Source organism: Cetorhinus maximus, chromosome 5, assembly GCF_964194155.1.
Source record: "Cetorhinus maximus chromosome 5, sCetMax3.hap1.1, whole genome shotgun sequence".
NCBI classification, from domain to species: Eukaryota; Metazoa; Chordata; class Chondrichthyes; order Lamniformes; family Cetorhinidae; genus Cetorhinus; species Cetorhinus maximus.
This window is the reverse complement of record NC_135883.1, coordinates 13077551-13098936: the sequence shown is the minus strand read 5'-3', so window position 1 is coordinate 13098936 and position 21386 is coordinate 13077551. Positions and strand designations below refer to the sequence as shown.

Below are 21386 nucleotides of genomic sequence, written 5' to 3'. Positions count from 1 at the left end.
AGTAATATTGACATGAAACAAGACTTAAGGTTGGCGCAGACTTGATGGGCTGAATGTCGTCCTCCTGTGCTGTACTGATCTATGATTCTACGTGGCTTGAGGTTGAATTTTATCTCATAGACTACAGCATAGAAGGAGGCCATTCGGCCCATCGTGTCCACGCCAGTCAACAAAGATCTGACTACACTAATCCCATTTTCCAGCGCTTGGCCCATAGTCCTGGAGGCTATGGCAACACAAGTGAATATCTAAATACTACTTAAATTTTACGGGAGCTACTGACTCAACCACTCTGACGCTCCTTTGAAAAGCCTTGGGATGTCTTACTTTGTTAACTCTTTAGTGCCCTGTTTTCAGTGCTACAGTTAATTGCCTGTTTGGCTCCAAAATGGTGCATGTGGCCATGCGTGCACTTCTCATGCGAACCATGCTGGATATGATTTTGGTGAGGGCATTAGCATACACAGAGAGCATCCACTGGGCTTATGCAGAGTAGGCAGGTCAACCAGTGCTATTTAAAAGGATCATCAACCACTTTCAGGTTAATTATTGATTGATTTCTACTGGCTCATTGAAATTTTAAGAGGTTTTTGGTGGTTTCTAAAAGTTGATGTGTGCAGGAAATTGTGTGACGCACACTGTGGGTCTTTGCTGACTTCAAGGATTCTGCACAAACCATTGGCTCCCTGACATGGGTGCAGTAGTAGGCATTCCCCTTGGACCAAATCATAACAGAGAAAATGAGCAGAAGTGATACAGAGCAGGATAAGCTGCTGGAAGAGGGAGGAGGAGAAAGGGGAGAAGGATTCTCAGCAGGAAGCCTTATCCACTCAGGGTATTCAGGGAACAATTGTCTTGCCTGAACTTCCATGAGGAACAATATATGAGATGTCTGTGCTTCAGTAAAATTTCACTGAAATGTGCCACCTCCTGCAGGCACAACTGCAACCTCAGAGCAGGGTAAGCACAGCATTGCAAGTAACTATGAAAGTGACCATTGCAGTGAACTTCTATGCACGGGTTCCTTCCAGGCTAGAGCAGGCGATATTTGTAACTACACCAGTTGCTGTCCACTATTTGCATAAGGGAGATCACCTGAGGTTCTGAATTCCAGGCAGGAAAAATACCTTTCAATCTCTCTTAGAGAGAAGTAGGTGAAATGAATATGCAGCTTCACCATGATTGCAGGTTTCCTCATGTTGACGACACTTGCGTTGCTTTGTGGACACTTATTGTCAACTCCTGAGATGTACCACAACTGGAAGGGATTCCACTCCCTCAAATTACAGCTGGTGTTCTGTCATATTCAGCACATCATGCAAGTCAATGCCTGGTATCCTGGCAATAGCCATGCTGCCTTTCTTCTGCAGCAGTCCACTGTGTTATCTGCTTTTGAGCCACCACGACAAACCAGATGGTGGCTACTGGGTGGCATTAGCTATCATTTGATCCAACATGACTCATGACTGTGGTGCGCCATCTGCACACACATGGGCGGCATGCATTTTTGAAAGCTATACTGCCCTATGAAATGAGATAGATTAGACTGTGGAGTACTGAAACAATGATTGTGTTGCTTGAACTGCTCTGGAGGATTCTTGCAGTAATTGGCAGGCGTCAGGATTTGTTGTGGTCTGCGGCATGCTTTATAACCTTGCCAGCATGATAGCACAGCCTTGACAACAGGTATAAAGCGACCAGCTGAGGAGCAGGAGAAGGAAGAGGAAGAGAGGAGACGACCAACAGCACCCTCATCTGGTCATGCTGACCATGAAGAACTCATCCAACTATATCAATAAATGCAATCCCAATTCCTCATTCACAGCAGTTTCACACCGTACCTTACTGACCATCTGTTACTAACCATCCAGTCCGCTCAGACACAATGCAAAAATAAATGCTAATACAAAATAAATATTTCAAAATCAAACTTATAAATCAAACCATGCCATATTCTGTACAAATGCTAACTAATCAAGCTTATGCTTTACCTTTATGCGTGTGTTCAGTGTGCCTTTGCCTAGCCTATGCTCCTATGCAATGTTACCCCTGTGGCTGCAGCTTGGCTAACTTTTGCTGAGAGAGACTGCAGATAACTTAGGAGGATGATCTCAGGCAGGTCTGGACCCAGAAAACAAGAAGCCAGAAGGCTGAGCTGGATCGATGTTTGGTCACTCGGAAATGAGGGATATGGAGAGCGGGCAGGAAAATGAAGTTGACGCAGCAAATCAACCATGATCATATTGAATAGCGGAGCAGGTAGGCCTGGTTCAGACTGCGCCATCTTGGCAGCAATCTGGGCTGGCTGGCTGGCTGGCTGGCTGGCTGACCGACAACAGCAAGGGCAGTGGCAGAGTGGTCATGGTGGGGGGAATAAATGCTATTTTCCTGAGAGAGGACAGCAGGTTTGTGCTTCATGGAGACACTGCCACTTTACCGGGGTGGCACCTCAGCACTCCTAGTAATCTTTTAGTGGACAGATTGCCAGACTGCTGTGACACCCTGCAAGACACGATTGTGACAGCAGTCTGACCTTGCATGGCAGCATGCTGAGCTTGAATGAGAACAGTCTTGAGTTTCCATAGCAGCACCCAGAGACTAAGTGGCTTCTGCTGGTACTGCATTGGAAAGGAAGGGCTCCAAGCTCTGCGCGAAGACCTGTGCCAGACCCCTCCTTGACATTGCAGACTCTTTCTGGCAGCCCTGCCAATGCACTATAACATTTCTGTGCATTCCCAATAGCCTGGGCAGAATTTTCCGATCGGCGCTCGGCCCGACACGCCGACGCATAAAATCACGTGTGATGACGTCGGGCATGCGTCCTGAAGTCATCGCGCGCCATCACGATATTTTGATCAGCGGGCGTGCGCTGGAGTCGGCTGTGCGCCCGTCGAAATGTTAACAGCCTATTAAGGCCATTAAGAAGTTAATTGAAGCACTTCTGCGTGAGCGGGATGAGGTTTCCTGAAGCTTTTATTAAATAAAGAAATTTTGATTAAATATGAAAGCATGCCCCCACGCATGTGACACAGTCAAATGAGGGGACATGTTTAAATACATTTCTAAATCATTTCTTTAATTTATTTTAATATCCATTCAATCTCCCTGAGGCAGCTCCGTATCTCAGAGAGATTGCTGTGCTCTTCGCTGAGAGATTGCTGCGCTCTTCACTGAGCGCTACCAGTCGCATATTATGCTGGGCGGGCCTTAATTGGGGGCGTGCCCGTTCCCGCCCAGCCCACCTGCCATAGGAAAAATCCTGCCCCCTTTTTCTGTATGCTGGCCCATTGAAGTATTCATCTGAATACTCTGCAGAATCTGTAAGCAACCTAGCCCTCTGGCAAGTTACCCTTTATTTCTGGATGCACACCACTGGTGCTCAGAGTCTTCACCAAGTGCAGATCCCACCTTTGTGCTCGCCTCAAGTTTCTGAGCTGGTGACTGCGAGAGCAAGTGACAGTGTTTCTTTATCACTGTCTTCCTGCATTATTTATAAAGTAGGGGCATGGATTAAAGAACAATTTATATTTATAAATATAATAAATATAAAGAAAATAAATAAATAATTTATACAGACATTTTTGACCACTTTTGAAATCCTTTGTTCAGTTTTAGGTGATCCATCAAAGAAAAGAGAATAAAGCCATAAAGAATATGCAGTTCACCAGGATGACATCAGAATTGAAAAACTATAGTTATGAGGACAGACATGAAATGCTAGACCAATTTCCACTAAAACAGAGAAAGCAAAGAGGAGATTTAATTGATGTGAATAAGCAGGAAAAGACCATTTCCTTTGGCTAGAGAATCAGCAATAAGGCGATAACAATTTAAGTTGTCTATAAAAGAAGGAAGAGGGTAATTTGGAGGTACTTCTTTACACAGAGGGTTATTACAATGTTGAATGTTTTGCTGCAGGCAGTAGTTGAGGCAAAGACCATTGCATCCTTTAAGGAAAAAACTGGAGGAAAAGAAATGGCGGAGAATGATTCAGTAATGGGGGGAGTGTGGGATTAGTTTTCAATTGCTTTACCAAGGAGCTAGCACAAACACAAATGGTCAAATAATTTTCTTTATGCTGTAAATCTATATGGCTCTATTGTTCATTGCCAGGAAAGTAGGCCTGACCAGCTTTGGAGTATCACATAAACCAAGGCTGCTGTAGTTTCATTGGATAAAGTCCAGAGATTTTTTTTTTGCAGTGCACATTTTTCTACATGTGCATTAAACATCTTGCACACTTGTGTTTCCTCCTACATTGTTAATTCCTTATGGAAGGTTTGAGTTTGATAAGACATGTTTCCCTGGAGAGTTGCCAATTATTGCTGCATACAAGTTGCAGCGAATGAAGTTGGGGGATGGAAATCTCTTCAGTTGTTGCCTAAGTGTTGCATGAATTGGATGAGGAAGACCAATTCATGAGGGATCATTTTGTTCAGACCTACCAGTAATCTCAAGGGTAATTATTGAAGGGAACAAATCCCAAGTACACAGGTTTACAGACTAAGACCCCATACTTGAGTAAACCACAGGACGCCTCTCTTCAGTGCCATAGCTTCATTGAAAGGCAAGTGACAAAACTATGCCAGCTGGTGCAGGCTGATTTGTGGACATTATAATGGACTAGGATAGTTCTTTCTACAGCTGTGATGATCACCATGGTGCTAAGCATGGATTCTTCCAGACCATTGCAGGGGATATCTGTCAGATAAGCCAGTCTACAGTTCATTCCTGTATGAAGCAGGTGACTGGCATCAAGATTGACAAGATAAGCACCCCTATCACTTTCCCGCCAAAAAGAATACACCAATTGTGGAAGGTGCAAAATTTCACCACGTGCAAGCTGCCAAATAGTCCTTTCAATTATAGACAAAATCTCTGTAGCCATCAAGACTCTGCATGCCAACCCAAATGCACACATGGGGCAGAATTTTTCGGTCGGCGTGTGGGCGCGCGCCCAACCCGATTGAGTGTGAAATAGCACGTGATGACATCGGGCGAGTGTCCCAATGTCATCGCATGCTCATACGATGCTCACACTATATTGCACCTTTCAGAATGGGCTCTGCTATAAATTTATGGAAGGCAGTGCATTGGATCCGGAGCATGTCAGGAACCCATCCATTTTCAGGCTTATAAGCAGGCAGCTGGCAAAGATTCATTCTTTGGGTCCAGGGGGATGAAATATTCAAGCAAGGTATGAAATGAGCTGATGATCTGATCCCATCTCTTTGTTGCCTAAGTGCTGCATGAACAATTACATAGGCTTAGTATTCATCCTGGTCATCTTCTGGGTGATTTATAATATCATTACCTTCTGGAGGAGCGAATCCTTCCTCTGTTGCATACAGAATCTCCACAATCCTCTGAATGGCAGGGTTGTTCTCACTTTCATGTTCTTGGCAGATGAGTTCAATAGCCCTTAATTTACTGAAGTAAAAATCTCTCTCCTTCTCCAGTCCAATAAAACATATCTTGTAGCACAACAAAAATTGCTTATAATGCTCAAGTAGTTATTTGGATCAGGGTCTTAACTCTAGGCTACTGATGCTGAGAGCAATTATTCAGCCCTGTGACCAAGTGTCACTCAAGCTAAAGCAGCATTTATTTTCCAAATTAAAAGTTGGCAGCACGCCTGTCGACAATTATGAGGTCGATTAAAGCCAGTAACTTAGTAATCAACGATGATTTTTCGTTGCCTGTCCAACATTACAATTGGTAGGCAGGCGAATTGCCCAGGCAGCCTTTGCCTTTTTGAGGAAACCTCATCCAAGGGCGGGATGAGGTTTCCGATATTATTTTTAAAAAAATATAAAAATGTTTAGACAGAATTTACATCAGCCATATGTTCAGGTGACTGATACTAATGCGTGCACATTTTTTCGCCATTTGAAAATCTTTATTTATGGCTTTTGAATTCTTCAGCTCCCTGAGATAGCTCAGCTCCCTGCCTTCAGGGAGCGCTCCTCTGCACCGGCACTGACCAGTGCTTGCCCTCCTCCCGCCCCCACCCCAGCAGCGCTGAGCATTTCAGCATGCCTTTCACGCTGGCTGGCCATTAATTGGCCAGCCAGCGTGAAATTGCGGTCGGGCATCGGCCTGTTTCCCATCCACTCCCAGGCCCGCTGACTGCGCCCACATGCCGAACTCAAAATCCGGCCCATGGGGCCGGATTTTACCAGCCTTTAGGGACAGGTAGCCTGTAAAATGGTGAAGGAAAGTGGTGGAATGCCCTCCCACCCAGAGGCCAGTTGGTAAGTTGTGATTTAACCAGTGCTGCTGCTTCAAATGTACTGCATTTTCCAGGATGCTGGTATCTGAACTGGTGCCATGGGCAGATAAAATGCTGAATACAACATGCTGCAAAGTACCTGGCACAACTTTGTCTGACCTCTGCATCTTAGGAGGAATCCAAATGAAACAAAAGGGAAATATTTACAATGCATCCCCTTGAAAATGACTTTCAAGACATGTTTGCTGATGATTGCACAATGTTCAGCACCATTCGTGATTCCTCAGATACTGAAGCAGTCCATGTCCAAACGCAGCAAGACCTACACGATATCTAGGCTTGGGCTGACAAGCGGCAAGTAACATTCGTGCCACACAAGTGTCAGGCAAAGACAATCTCCAACAAGAGAGAATCCAACCATCACGCCTTGATGTTCAATGGCATTACCATCACTAAATCCCCCGCTATCAACATCCTGGGGGTTACCATTGACCAGAAACTGAACCAGCCATATAAATAATGTCACCAGAAGAGCAGGTCAGAGGCATGGAATCGTGCGGCGAGTAACTCACCTCCTGACTCCTCAAAGCCTGTTCACCATCTACAAGGCACAAGTCAGGAGTGTGATGGAATACTCCCCACTTGCCTGGATGAGTGTGGCTCCCACAACACTCAAGAAGCTTGACACCACCCAGAGCAAAACATCCCACTTGATTGGCAGAACATCCACAAACATTCACTCCCTCCATCACCAACGCACAGTAGCAGAAGTGTGTATCATCTACAAGATGCACTGCAAGAATTCACCAAGGCTTCTTCAACAGCATCTTCCAAACCCACGACCACTACCATTTAGAAGGACAAGGGCAGCAGATAGATGGGAACACCACTACCTGGAAGTTCCCCTCCAAGTCACTCAGCATCCTGACTTGGAAATATATTGCCATTCCTTCACTGTCACTGGGTCAAAATGCTGAACTCCCTTCCTAACAGCTCTGTGTGTGTAACTGCACCACATGGACTGCAGCTTTTCAAGAAGGCAGATCACCACCACCTTCTCAAGGGCAATTAGGGATGGGCAATAAATGCTGGCCCAGCCAGCGAAGCTCGCATCCTGTGAATGAATAAAAAAAGTAATTAAAATGACAAACGACATCAAAACTAAAATGTTAATTTTCATTGGAAGTTATAGCGACAGGAATACCGTGATACTGTAATGCAAAAATGTTTTCCTCACATTGCCATTTCTTTGTAAACTGTCACATTGTCTCCATGAAATATATAAATTAGCATATGAATATGTCATAATTACACCAATTACAAGCTTATGACTTGAGTTTTAAGGATATCATGAACTGGTTTGAAAAAGTATTTTTTTTTTTTGTCTTCAGTTACCCAAGACAATACTTCATCTCAAGATAGCCCATCAAGGTGTTACCTGAGTGCCTCATTGCCGTCTCATACAATTGATGAAGCATGGCTTGGACTAGGTAGGGAAGTCTCATTATTTAAAAACTTTTCTCAGTGTAAATTTATTGCATGGTTAGAGTCCTAATATAGTCAGTAAAGGAGTTAACAACTTTTACATATTGGAAGTACATTAGCTTGGTTTTACAATGTATGTTATAAGACAACTGAATAAAGTACCTGCCTGTTGCAATGGGCAAAGTTGAAAGAAAATGTTTTAGTTGGTCTGAGAATAATATCCAAGTTTGGTAATTATTTGTTACCAGGATCACATACCAAATTCAAATTTGAATTGATTGCTTTGGGTTTTTGACTGGTTGTTCTCAGCAAATCTTGTGATTGGGCTATTGACTTATAAGAATGGGTGAAGTAAAAGTGGAAGATGGAGTTGCCTGTCTTACTGTCAGGAACTGTCTGCATCTTTTTTGAAATCCTGACTTCATTTTGTTATGGCTTGTGCTCCTCGAGAAAGTCGTCTCTTGGTCCTGCTTGAAAAATATTCAGTTGGATTTGCCATCCCTCCTCGCTCCATCCTCATTTTGTTGAAAGTGAGACGGATTTTGCAATTTCTCTGCCTTAATCCTTCCCGGGGACCCCAAAACTGAAACTCGTGACTTCTTTTTAGCCTTCCCTTCCTGCCACAATCCTCAAGCTCATGAGACCCAAACTTGATGTCACAAGCCACTTTTTTCTCACACAAGGCATCTATAATTAGAGTGATGCACTTCCAGTAACTGCTTAGTGTAAGGGAGATTGACAGCATGCACCCCCACAAGGCCCCAGGGAAACTGCAGGGGAATGCCAGGACCTGGCTTATCCCAGTCCCAGGCCTAATATTTGGTTCCTTCACCAGACTCTTGCTGGAGCAATGGTAGGAGTGTGCTGGAAGGACTGCAGAATTTTGGCCCCTCACTGTGTAGCTCAATAATATAAATGTGTTTTTTGATTTTCTTTTTGGAATTTGATAAAGGATTTTCCTCAGGGTTTTTATGCCATTTAATATAAAGTAACATTAAGAAACTACATCAACTGACATTTAAGTGATTGTAAACACTGACCGTTAAAATTTTCTCCTTCAATAAACTCATGAATGGCATCAGATATTCAAATTCTTTCACTAACTTTTTGTAGCACAATGAGGCTACCTGCCCGGTAAGGTAATAGTTTTGGTCATGGAACATTGCTATGTGGAGTCCAGGTCCTTTTTAGTTTTATGGGAGATAAGCCAGAAGGAAAGTCAATTCTGGTTATCCCCTGCCAATTATATGGTATTTGCCTGTCCACCAAGGATGGTGTATGCTGTAACACAGGTGAAATAAAAGCTGACATTTTATTTCAAATCAAAATCAGTAAATAATGACTGTTTTCATTCAGTCACCACTTAAACTACATTATAGGAGAGTATTTCTGTTTACAACCACTGTGTGGTGCAACAACTCAATCACTTGATTCGCCTTTTCCTTTGCACTCATGTAAACCCTTTGCTTACCAGCCGAAATGAAGCAGACACTCAGCAGGCATGGAGGTCACTGGAAAGGAAGATAAAATAGAGTGTATCACGGGTGGCCAGTCCAATGCAAACAGTTTTTCAATTACATCCAAAATGGAAAATACCTCCATATCTTTTCACCCCAGGCTCAAGCGCAGCACTGACATTCTGCCATTAGTGATTGTACTACCCAAAATTACTGAGGGTAGCACAGGCACAGAATGCACTCTGGGTGGGGAACTTCAACGTCCATCAGCAAGAGTGGCTCAGTAGCACCACTACTGATTGAGCTGGCCGAGTCCTGAAGGACACACCTGTCAGACTAGGCCTGCAACAGGTGCTAAGGGAACCAACAAAAGGGAAAAAAACTATATGACCTCACTAGGCTGTTGCAGCAGAGCTACAACACTGGCCTCTACCCAACAATGTGGACAAATGCCCAGGTATGCCCTGTCCCCCAAAATCAAGAAAATCCAATCCGGCCAATTACTGCCTCATCAGTCTACTCTTGATCATCAGCAAAGTGATGGAATGTGTTGTTGACAGTTCTGTCGAGTGGGTCTTAGACAACAATAACTTTCTCACCAACACTTAGTTTGTGTTCTGCCAGGGCCACTCGGCTCCTGACCTCGTTACAACCTTGGTCCAGACATGGACAAAGGATCTGAATTCAAGAGGTGAAGTGAGAATGATTGCCCTTGACATCAAGGCAGCATTTGACCGCCTATGGCATCAAAGAACTCCATCAAAATTAAAGTCATACCTAACCCAAAGAAAAATGGTTGTGGTTGTTGGAGGTCAATCATCTCCGGCCCAGGACATCATGTCAGAAGTTCCTCAGGGTAGCTTCCGAAGCCCAACCACCTTTAGCTGCTTCATCAATGACCTTCCCTCCATCATAAGGCCAGAGGTGGGGATATTTGCTGATAATAACGTTCAGTATCACTTGCCAACTCCTCAGATATTGAAACAGTCCTTGTACAAATGCAGCAAGACCTGGAGCACATTCAGGCTTGGACTGATAAATGGCAAGTAACATTTGCGCCACACATGTGCAAAGCAATGACCATGTCCAGTGAGAGAGAATCTAACTATCTCCCCTTGACATTAACAGCATTGCCATCGCTCAATCCACATCTTTGTTTAGTGTAACCCCAATAGGGGTGGAGGGTTGTTGGAATAACATTATTTTTGATATTTGGGAGATAATGCAACAGGAAAGTCAATTACATGTGACGTGGAGAATAATTGTCAGTCAATAATAACAAAACTAAAAGGATTTCAGATGATGCTGTGGGATATGAGAATGAGGTTTAAGGATTCTTAATCACCATTGGTGGATCCTCAGATCATTGCTTCCAACCTAATAGGAGGCATCTATTCCAAGGCTGTTTAATGACCCATTGAGCTTCTAATTATCTTGAGGCAGGGCTGCTGCCCCCATTTGAGGATAAATCCTGCCTCCGAAAGTTGCCAGCTAATAAAATGGCCAGAAGCTCCCTTGTCCCAGCAGTTCCAGTGGGAGTATTGACCATTGCTGGGACTACAGCAATTCCCCTGAAAAAGAGGATCCAGGAGCCCAGAGCAAGGTGAGTCTGGGATCTTGCTGGGGCCAGAATGGCAGGGTGGGGGTGGCCTCCAATGGACATAGGCCCAAATAGGAGGCACCCACTCCCCTCACCTGGACACTTGGCGTTGGCCTCCCTTGCCTCCGGAAAAATCCCTGCAGCAGCAGGAGGAGTCCCTGATGTTGCTATTATTTGGCCACTTAAGGGCCTCAGTTGACCCATGGGCAAGCAGTCTGCCCAATGCCTCCCCTGCCACAGGTAAAATAACCACAGGCCAGGTAGCTGCCATGGTGCCCAATTTTACGCCCCCACCTTACCTGCCATTTCACCCCTGGGAGGCCAAAATGTTCAGTCAGCATGCATTTTGGAATTTTTCCGAGTAATAGATGTTTTCTATCTTCACAGCATTTGTGTGTTTGCTGTTGAATGGTATGTTCAGTGATGTATTGTTTGTAGGAACATTTGGTTTGGTAGCTTAGGAGCTCTATGAATGCTGGTTTCTACAAAAGATTGGGAGAAGGAGACTGAGGAAATTCAAAATTTTTCCCCAAGACTGGAAGTTGGTAGAGATGTCTGAAAGAACGAGTTGTACAAACCTTCTGACACAATCAAAGCAATGTACAGAGGTGGCATAGAAGAAAGAATAACACCAGGGAAGAGATGTTAGAGCAAACTGCGGCTGGGAAAGTCCTGCTGATTCTTCATCGGTTCACAATGCACATGTTGCCATCGGCATGTTATTTTTATGCAGGTAAAGTCACTGGATTTGATTTGGAATTTGGGAAGCCTATTTTCAGCGTTACTCCTTCATTGGTGGATTTAAGATTGTGAGGAACCAGTCCATTGAACAGACCTAACAAACCTTGAAAAATTACTGACAATAAAAGGTATAGCAATAAATTGGAATTGAACATTGGCCACAGGACCACATCTGACCCTTGCCTGCCACAAGTAAGTGTGAAAGGTAATGGACAGCAACAAATTTCCTGTCTGACTGTGGAAAAGCCTCAGCCCTTAGGAAGTAATTTCATAACATTGAGGGTGCTTAATTTTAATGTTGGTGGAACTGTTACTTCCTGAAGTTGACACTTATGCAAGGTGTCCAATATTTTCAGATCATTTTTATGTTCATTAATAGAAAAAAAAGTCATGAATATGTTAAAATTATATTCCTTTGTTTTACAGATGACCCCTTTGCCGTTGACCTTAACTCAGATTGGAGCCCACCAACAGAGGAATGGGGCAACTGGAAAGGAGAGGAAACATTAATAGCCCAGGAAGTAGGAAAAGAGAAGCTGAGGGTAATAATGAAAATGTACAATCTAATCAGTATTGTTAATGAAATAATTCAAGACCCCTTAATGCCCTACAATAAACTCATAAGTAACTCTTTTGACTTGGTTCCAACTCAATGGCCAGAATCTTCGGGTCGGCATGCGGGGGCGGGCCTTGCTCGCTGATACATAAAATGATGCGCGTTGACATCGGGCGTGCTTCCCGACGTCACCGCATGTCATTCCGATTTTCAGTTCGGCGTGCACGCCTGCTGAACTGTCAAAGGCCTATTAAGGCCATTTAAATGTCTATTAAAACACTTGACATAGCTGCCCATCCAACCTATAAGATTGGCGGGCAGGCAAAGAGCCCAGGCGGCCTTCGCATTTATCATGAAACCTCATCCACGGGCGGGGTGAGGTTTCATGAAGGTTTTTAAACTTCAATAAAAAATTTTAATAAAATTCATAGACCTGTGCCAGTTCATGTGACAGTTTCACGTGAGGGAACATGTCTTAAAAATTTTTTTCTTTCTTTATTTAAATTTTAAAAAATCAAACTAATCTCCCTGAGATTTCGTGTGCATGCGCAAAAGAGCGCAGACCCTTGACCTCCTCCCCCGCCCGCACAGGGAGCGTTCAGCGCTTCCGGGGTGCACGTCACGCTGGACGGCCTTAATTGACCCGCACGCGTAAAATGGCAACACGCAGCCGATCGCGGGTGGCGATCGGCCGCACTCCCACCCAGTCACGCCAATTCTCCCCAATTTTAACTCTGGAAGTCAGTTGCGGAATACTGCACATCAACAGCGGACAGCAAATGACTGAGACATGCATTGTCTAGTATAGATTGATGTTTCAAAAATATTTAACTTGTGTTGTTTACTGTAAGCTTTATGCACCAACTTTCTTTAAACCATATTTAATATTGGCTGTTATGAAAGTACAGCTCTGGAATTTGCATTGACAACATCAGTGCATATTTAATGAAAGTATTTGCAATTGCATATTTGCTTTTGTGACCACAGAAGGCTCAAAGCTCTTTAGAATCAATCAAGTATCTTTGAAGTTTCATCACTGTTTTAATGTAGGGGAACATGGCAGCCAATTTGCGCACAGCCAGGTCGCACAAACACAAGCTAAATGTCAAGATAACCCAAGTTGAACTTACAAAACTGGGTAAATTGGGTTGAGTGAGATGTTAGAACTTTAAAAATCTCAACCCCCACCCCAACCTGCCCACTTCTGAATTTAACAAAGGTGGGACAAGGGCATGCAGCCGTACGGTTCCCAGGAGGCAGGTTGGCCAATTAAATATTTTAATGGGGCTGGAAATCTCTGATTTAACTTGCTTTGCATATTTAATTCTGGTTGTCAAGAATTCTCAGTCTTTGGCGAAACCCAGCAGCTAAAAGAAGAACCCCCCCAACCCCCCACAACAATCATGAACCCCCTGGTTTGGAGATCATAACCTCCCCCATTCCCCTCCCTGCTCTCCAACGCTCTCACTAATAGCAGCAGGTGATTTACCTGAGCCTGTGACCTGTTCCAGAGTATTCTCTGTCTGACTGGAAGCCAAGTCTGTAAATCAAATCAAAACGTTGTACACTTCAGAGAGTCAAAACTCCACAACATGCCAGGAAGCCCAAACTTCCACATTTTCTGACAGAAACTCCCTCCCCACCTCACCTCATCCCAACCTGCTTACGCAGCCCACACCTGTCAAGATTCTATTAGTGCTGGTTGAGAGATAGACATTGGCATAGACAGAAACTCCCTTGCTCTTTTTCGAAATAGTGCCAAGATATATTTTGCATCCAACTGAGATGGCCGACATCTGGAGGTGTTTAACATCTTATCCGACAGCACAGCACTCCCTCATTACTGTGCTGAAATACCCCAGCCTAGCCTTCAGCACCTTGAGCATGACATGTCTCAAACACCATGGCCCAGATTTTCGCTGCGGAGGTGGCTGTGCAGAGTTGGGAAATTTCCCAGCTCACCATACCCACCTTATCGAAACAGTGCCCCGAATAACGGGATCTTCGTTCTGGGGATGGGGCTGGCAGGTGTGTGCTGGCGTCTGGTCCATCGTCTTCTGAAACAGCCTAGGCAGGATGTTTAAAAGGCCTGCCTCGGTGCCCTGGTCTTCGTCCCAGTTGTGTAGTTGAATATTAGACCCTCTAGCTGTCAACCCCCACCCACTGCCCATTCCAAATCCATTTCAACTCATGCAAACCCATGCCCCCACCCACCTCCAATGGCTCCTTTACCCTCCAAACTAACCCATGCTCCCCCACTCATTCCCATGGCATTTTATAGCACCTATGCCAACTTATTGCCAACTCATGCCAAGCCATGCCCTCCCCACCCACCACCCTTAGCCAACTCACCCAGTATCCGTCATGGGTAGACCTCCAGAGTCATGTTGAGTTGAAATAAAATCAAGTTCCAAGTATCTGTTACATACATTGCTACATTTAAAAAACATTAATTGATAAAAACCTGCACAATACATTTAAATTCCCTCACATACTTAATCCCTTGTGAAAAACAAACATTCGTATTCATAGCCACTCAAAGCTAGTTAATCCCTTAATAACTGCTTGGACCTGTGAGTCAAGCTCTGAACTTAACAGTTTTCCCCATTGTAATAATGATTGGTTGTGGAAGCAGTCAAACAGTAATAATACTATAATGATAGCACTTGGGGTTATGTCAACAAATGGCTATTGAAACTGAAAGCGTCAATTTTTTTCAACTTGGACACAGGCACACTTTTGCTCCAGAATTTAAAGGACAGGGGATTTAAATGACTCAACAGCTTGACTGTTCCACAGATCTTATCTGTCTTTTATGAAAATTCACATTTACTCAGAAAAGTTGTAAGTCACACACTGCGAGAAATGTACCTCACTCCAGCAAAAATATGGTCTGTTTGAACTCAGCACTGAGTTCAAATGACCCTGCCAGGTTTGGGTATCCCTCATGTGTGAACCACACTCCGCCCCGTTTCCCCTACTCTTGAAATTAGGATCTGTCAAAAGGGGGGGCAGGACTTCCAGATCCAAGATATGGGCGCCATTTTGGACTAGATGCGGAGTCTCCACAACTCCGCGAAATCCAGGCCCATATATCTGAGTGAGACACGAGCGATTTTAAAAGGAAATTCAGTGACTTCCCTGGGTTGCCATTTTTTTTCATTGTCTAGGTGTCCGATGATGAGGAAGAAAAATCTCAGGTGAACTCTGCAGGCAGTGGGAAGTCAAAACGAAAGAAGAAAAGGAAGAAGGGCAAGCAATCGGAGGATTCCGTTGGCAGCGAGGAGGTACGTACAAGTTCATAAAACCCTGAAAGGCACAATAGCTTTAGTTTGATCAGCTTTAAGAAAGTGAGAAATGAAGCAGTTTTTTGGAGAATCTGAGAAACATCATGTTCTTTGTAATACTAATCACAATGCACTTATTTAGCATCTTTAAGAGTGCAAAATGCTTCCAGGCACCACGCAAAAGAGGACAGGAATCAGACACTGAACAGGACTTTATATTTTTAATATTTTGGATGAATTTTCAGCTTATTCAAATGAGAAAGAATAGTGCTGAGCAATGTAATAACTTTCCTTTTTTTTATCCTGAGTCAGCATATTCTGTTTACCAATGGAGGAACAATAGAATAATTTGCAAAACCTACCTCATAAATAATTTCTTATGTAACTCTTTTAAGATCTTTTAATGTGGTAACGTGTTATGTAAATGTTATTAAATTATAAAAACAATCTACATATGTATTAGCTTTCAAATGGATCAAGAACTGTTAGACTATTATTTTGGACTATATTGTAAAATTCCTATCTCTAGTAGCCAAGGCTTAACTTTAGAGATTTATTGAACATTAAAACACTATTGCAAGCAAGAAAGACACCTAAATACTCATAAGTAAAATACCCATCAGAGAAAAAGAGCTGCTGCTAGCCAAGGTGGCTCTTAGCCTTGAGCAATGAAAAATGCAAGACTTCATCCCATATTTATTTCTTTCTCTAAAGTACACCAGCTTTAGTTAAAGGATTTAATCTATCCCTACCTTCACGTGCTATCTTTTTTTTTGTCTAAACCTGGCTTGAAGCAGTTCTGCAGTATATCACATGCCCTGCTAACTGCTGTATTAGGCTCCAGTATTTCGAAGATTATCTCTTTTCCATTATGTGCCTAGCATGTAAACAGTTCATGAACTCCTTATACCTGGCTTGTTCAGCCTTTTCGCTTGGGACATGGGAAATGGCACATTTCCATTTTTCCCCCTCAAGGGGCAGATGAGCAAGTTTCGGAAAGTTAAGGTTCAGCACAACTTTAAACTGAATTTCAAAAAAAAAATAGCTGAGGTATTAAGAAAATAAACAATTGCTGAGCAAAAATAAAGCAATGTCATAGCAATAAGTTGTTAAGTTGAAAAAGAGTAATTAATGAAAATGACCATAGTGTGAGAGGGTCAGAGTGTGTGTGCCAGGCTCACTCCCAGTCTCGGTGCTCGTTCACACTGTGAATTGGTGTGCTTTTGTGTTGGTGTGTGGTGGCGTGAGTAAGTGAGAAAACTGAGGCAGTAAACCTCTTTCCAACCTCTAGGCCTGCTCCCCAGCTAGCTGTTCCCCCTGGGCTGGAACTCACTGTCGCTGGCGTTTGCTGCTTCTCCAATCACAAATTGCTTCTCTCCTACATTTAGTGAGCCTATCAGCAGCAAATGTGGGAGAGAAACAGTTTGTGATTGGATAAGCTGCTCCTTGTAGAATCTTCCATTCCAGCTTACTAGGTTCACTAGATTGATTCCAGAGATGCGGGGCTTGTTTTATGAGGAGAGATTGAGCAGTTTAGGCCTATACTCACTAGAGTTTAGAAGGAGAGAGGAGATCTAATTGAGGTATATAAGATGCTAAAGAGGATAGACAGACGTGGAGCGGATGTTTCCCCTTCTGGGGCATTCTAGAACGAGAGGCCATAGTTTTGGGCAAAGGGGTGGTAGATATAAATCAGAGATGAGGAGGAATTACTTTTCTCAAAGGGTCGTGAATCTGTGGAATTCACTACCTCAGAGTGCAGTGGATGGCGGGATGCTGAATAAATTTAAGGAGGAGATGGACAGATTTTTAATTAGTAATGGGTTGAAAGGTTATGGGGAGAGGGGCACGAAATTGGAGTTGAGGCCAAAATGAGATCAGCCATGATCGTAATGAATGGCGGGGCAGGCTCGAGGGGCTGAATTGTCTACTCCTGCTCCTAGTTCTTATGTTCTTACCTGTTTAGCCGGCATTTTCAAAACTGGCTCCAGGGGCCTCATAGAGGAGCTTTGTGGACTGCATGTTGGACAAGCCTGCCTTCTACTAACCGCATTCAATGATAGTGTTAATGCCAAGTCATGAGTATACAATAGTCACCATCAAATCAACAACATTAAACTGAATTTCGAAACAAGAAGTTGAGGTATTAAGAGAAGAAACGATTGCTGATCAAATCGCTGACTCTCCAGCTGGTAAGCGAGACCCCCGACGCCTCAAGATTCCATCCATAGTGTCCAAACATCCAGCTTTCCTCTTAGATCCACTGGTGTCATTGTTTTTAACAGTTAAAAGCCAGTCTCATTCCAGCCTCAGCGTCTTCCCTACAAGCCATAGATGTAAAGCAGTCCACATAGAATCATACAGCTCTGAAGAATGCCATTTGGCCCATCATACTTGTGCTGGCTCTTTGAAAGAGCCATCCAATTAATCCCAAGTCCCTTGATGTTGTCCCCATAGCCGTGAAAATTTTTCTTTTTCAAGTATATATACAATTCCTTTTTAAAAGTTACTATTGACTCTCTTTCTGCCGCTCTTTCAGGCAGTGCATTCCAGATCATGACAACCTGCCGCATAAAGAAATTCTCATCTCCCCTCTGCTTCACCATTCAATGCTCAAAGAGTTCATAAAAGTATGAATAAAACACCATGAAAACCTACAAATTATTAGTGAGGTTATTATTTACCTTTTTCTGTGAAATGATGTCAAAGAAAAATGATAAATGATTAAAATGTACTAAAGGCTGTCCTTAATTTTGACAAGTGTTATTTTCAATTATTAATAAAGTAAAGATGAAATTAAAAAGAAACTGTATTGATCTTTTTAATTCTAGGTAACACTGGAAAAACCCAGTAAATCACAAACTGAACTCGGAAAAACACATCCGGTTATTGCTAGCTCTTCTGAGGTCCATTTCGTTTTAACGGGTTCAGAAATAAATAAGGTATGGTATAATTTTTACGTCTGGGGACCAGACTTCATCCATCACATGATGGATGAAGCAGTGCAGTACTCTGTATTGTCTTTGGAGTGACAGTAATTATTTCAGTTTTCTGCTCTGTTAATAAGAAACATTGTAAAGTTTGAAACTTTATGGGCAAAATTTTACGGCAGCGGGATTTCACGTTCCCGCCGAAGCCAACAAGGTTTAGAATGTCTCGCCGCATTTTACGGCCCCGTCCCCGCCAAAATAGGGTCATAAAATTCTGCCCCATGTTTCAAGAACTCCTGAGATAAGGACCCAACTTCAAAGTGATTTACTTAGATAGACAGAGGAGAAGAAGTTGTTAGTCTTAATACTTTGACAAGACCAAATTAGTCTTGTGGAGCACTGGGGGATACTGTAGACTCACAGTGACAATATCCACTTAAAATTTCCTTCGTAATAATCCTGGGCACTAAATTTATCCTAATCATAAGGGTACTTCAGCAAGTAATGAGGCTGTAACTCCATTCTGTTATCTCAATACCAAGCTCTACTGAACCTCACTTTCCACTGCTGAAGCTGCTCCTGACTTTGGGATCATCCTGGAGAAAGAACCCCACTCCCAAACACTTTTTCCTTTCCTAACAACTGTCTGCTTTAACTTCTCTCCCCGATCATTCCACCGTCACCTCTAGGAAAAAAGGAGGAGCTCATTGCTTTGTTCATCACCTAGATAGAGACCTTTGGAGCGATGTTCAACTGTCCAGTTCCCTGTTAACACTGGGGAATAATGGTTGACTCAACAGGGAAAAATGTTAGTAACATTCCTGCTCTCCTGGATCCCAAATACATTTTGGCTGGCTTGCTGCTGTGCATTCCACCAGGATTCCCTTCTGCTCACCCCTTTAAGTGCTAACTTTCGCTGCTCTTCACAGAGGAGCCGCTGTATTTCATGCAGCTCACCAATCGCATTCAAATGAGGCCCAAACATAAAAATGGAGTCAGTGGCACTCTTAGTATAAGTTAGCTGAGAGGGCACGTGGCTGAAGGTAAATCCTGGATATGTCAGACCTAGGCACTAAGTTTCCATCAGCGCTTGCCTGGGGTGACGCCTGAGTCTCCCCGAAGCATGCCTCATAATGTCGGCGGGCAGGCAAATGGCATTCTTATGTTGGGACTCACCAAGTTTGTGTTGTGGTGGAAATGAGGTCTTCATTTTCAAACCAAAATCTAGGAATGGGCACTCCTAAAATGGTGGCAGAAATATTTTTTTGCCCCCTTTGGTGGGACACATTTTCTACGCCACCCACGCCATTCCCAGCAGGTATCAAAGAAGCACCTTTGTGATATGGGTGCCTACCACTTTCACATACACTGCCAATGCCATCTGAGGATTTCTGGCCTACATTTATATTACTTCAAGACAAATCATAATAATGTGATCACAAGATAGTGAAATGGCACAGCGGATGGTAAATGCCGAGCTCCTCAAATCCCAGAGGGAAACTTTAAACAGCTGCCACAACTGTTTTGCAATTTGTACTTTATTTCAAGACGCGTGCCTTAAATTCAGTAGTAATGAGCCCACCAAGACTTAGAGGTATTTTTACAAAACTAAATTAAACTTTTATTAATAAAAGAAAAGATTTTAACCATCTACATAGGTCTACAAATTACTACTATGATAACCTTTAGCTCCCCTAATTAATCTAGCTCCCAGTTACACCTCCATTAAGGCAACAGTAAAAACAAATAAATTTCAACAGACCCAGGCAAAGCTACACAATACACTGGACAGTGATATTCACAGTGAGTTTTCTTAGCTTCGGTTCCTGCAGACAGCAACTTGATACCTAGAGGCTGGGGGTTTTTCACACTTGTTAGATCTTAGAAATCCTTCTCCTTACACATAACCTCAGCTCCTTTACACATGTTTCTCCTTTTTTAATGTAAATCCCATTGTTCCAATATGGTTTTACTTTTTTCATAATATAAATCTTTCATAGTACTCATATTATCAGTAACCGTTGGGGAAAAATAAACACACTGTTTGGCTTGGCCTCCTATGGCTAGGTGTAACACCTTACCATCTCTTTGAAATTTACTACTCTGGCTTATCTAAAAATGCAAATGTTGTTCACACCTCATTCTAAAGCTCCAGCCATGTTTAGGTATTTAGCATTTCAAACCTAGCTTCCCTTTTGATAGCTCAAGAACTCCAGACTAGCTGTCTCTAATTCAATTAAATTCCCCCCACACATCCACACAGAGAAACTAATCCAAATCCCACTATTAACCTACCGTTACAATAAATCGCAAGAATATTATGAAAATTATTATATTTTCACGACAATAGATAAGACCATCCAACTAATGCTGCCTGCGTCAAGTATACTGTATTGCAAATCCTGCTGTAAAATTAAAGAAATTAAAATAGGATACTGAATTACAATTATTAGCACAAATAAAATATGAGTGGATTGTGACATATATTGCTAATGGAGTAATAGATTTAAACAGTGAAAATGTCAAATCAGCCAAAGTTAATACCATCCTCCCATTAATTGTCTAAATTAATATTTTCAGTTCCTTGTAAATCATGAAGTGGTAATAGTACCAGTAAAAGACCCTTACAAGTTCCATGATGACTTGCATAGTGTGCGTCTGAGCCATATGGACCAGGAACAGGCATATTAATGTCCTTGCCTATGCAGAATAATCAGATTGCAGCCAGGATGCGGTAAGAGTTGCAATTGACCTGGGCTGCAGAGTGAGTAATAAAGACAGGGTTTCTTCTCCTGACTAAAAATTAGTGAACCTAACTTGAAAGAATATGCCTGTCTGTCCAGACCTCAGTTGGACGCAGGAACAGGCTCAGCTGATACTTCCTTCCATGGCTGAATTGCCTATCAATCACTGCCTGACTTGTACGTGAATAATGTCTATTTAAGCATGGTACCACAGGGAGCCCATGGGAAATCGCAGAAGAGATTGGGGATAAAAGGAAGGAAACATAAAAGCAGATCTACCCTTACTGTTCTAAATGTAATTTTCTACTTGTCTGCAATAGCATAACAAAAATGCCAAGACTGAGTTTGAGATTC

At 42.9% G+C, this 21386-nt stretch overlaps 1 protein-coding gene across 1 annotated transcript in view; it reads left to right on the top strand.

Annotated features, from left to right (window-relative positions):
- LOC144680499 (protein LYRIC-like) overlaps positions 1–21386 on the top strand; it is a 109321-nt gene that overhangs the window by 69977 nt on the left and 17958 nt on the right. The window contains exons 7-10 of the mRNA XM_078541540.1: positions 7624–7722; positions 11942–12057; positions 15242–15358; positions 18190–18300. Of these exons, the coding sequence (XP_078397666.1) occupies positions 7624–7722; positions 11942–12057; positions 15242–15358; positions 18190–18300 (443 nt within the window). The remainder of the gene's footprint in view (positions 1–7623; positions 7723–11941; positions 12058–15241; positions 15359–18189; positions 18301–21386) is intronic.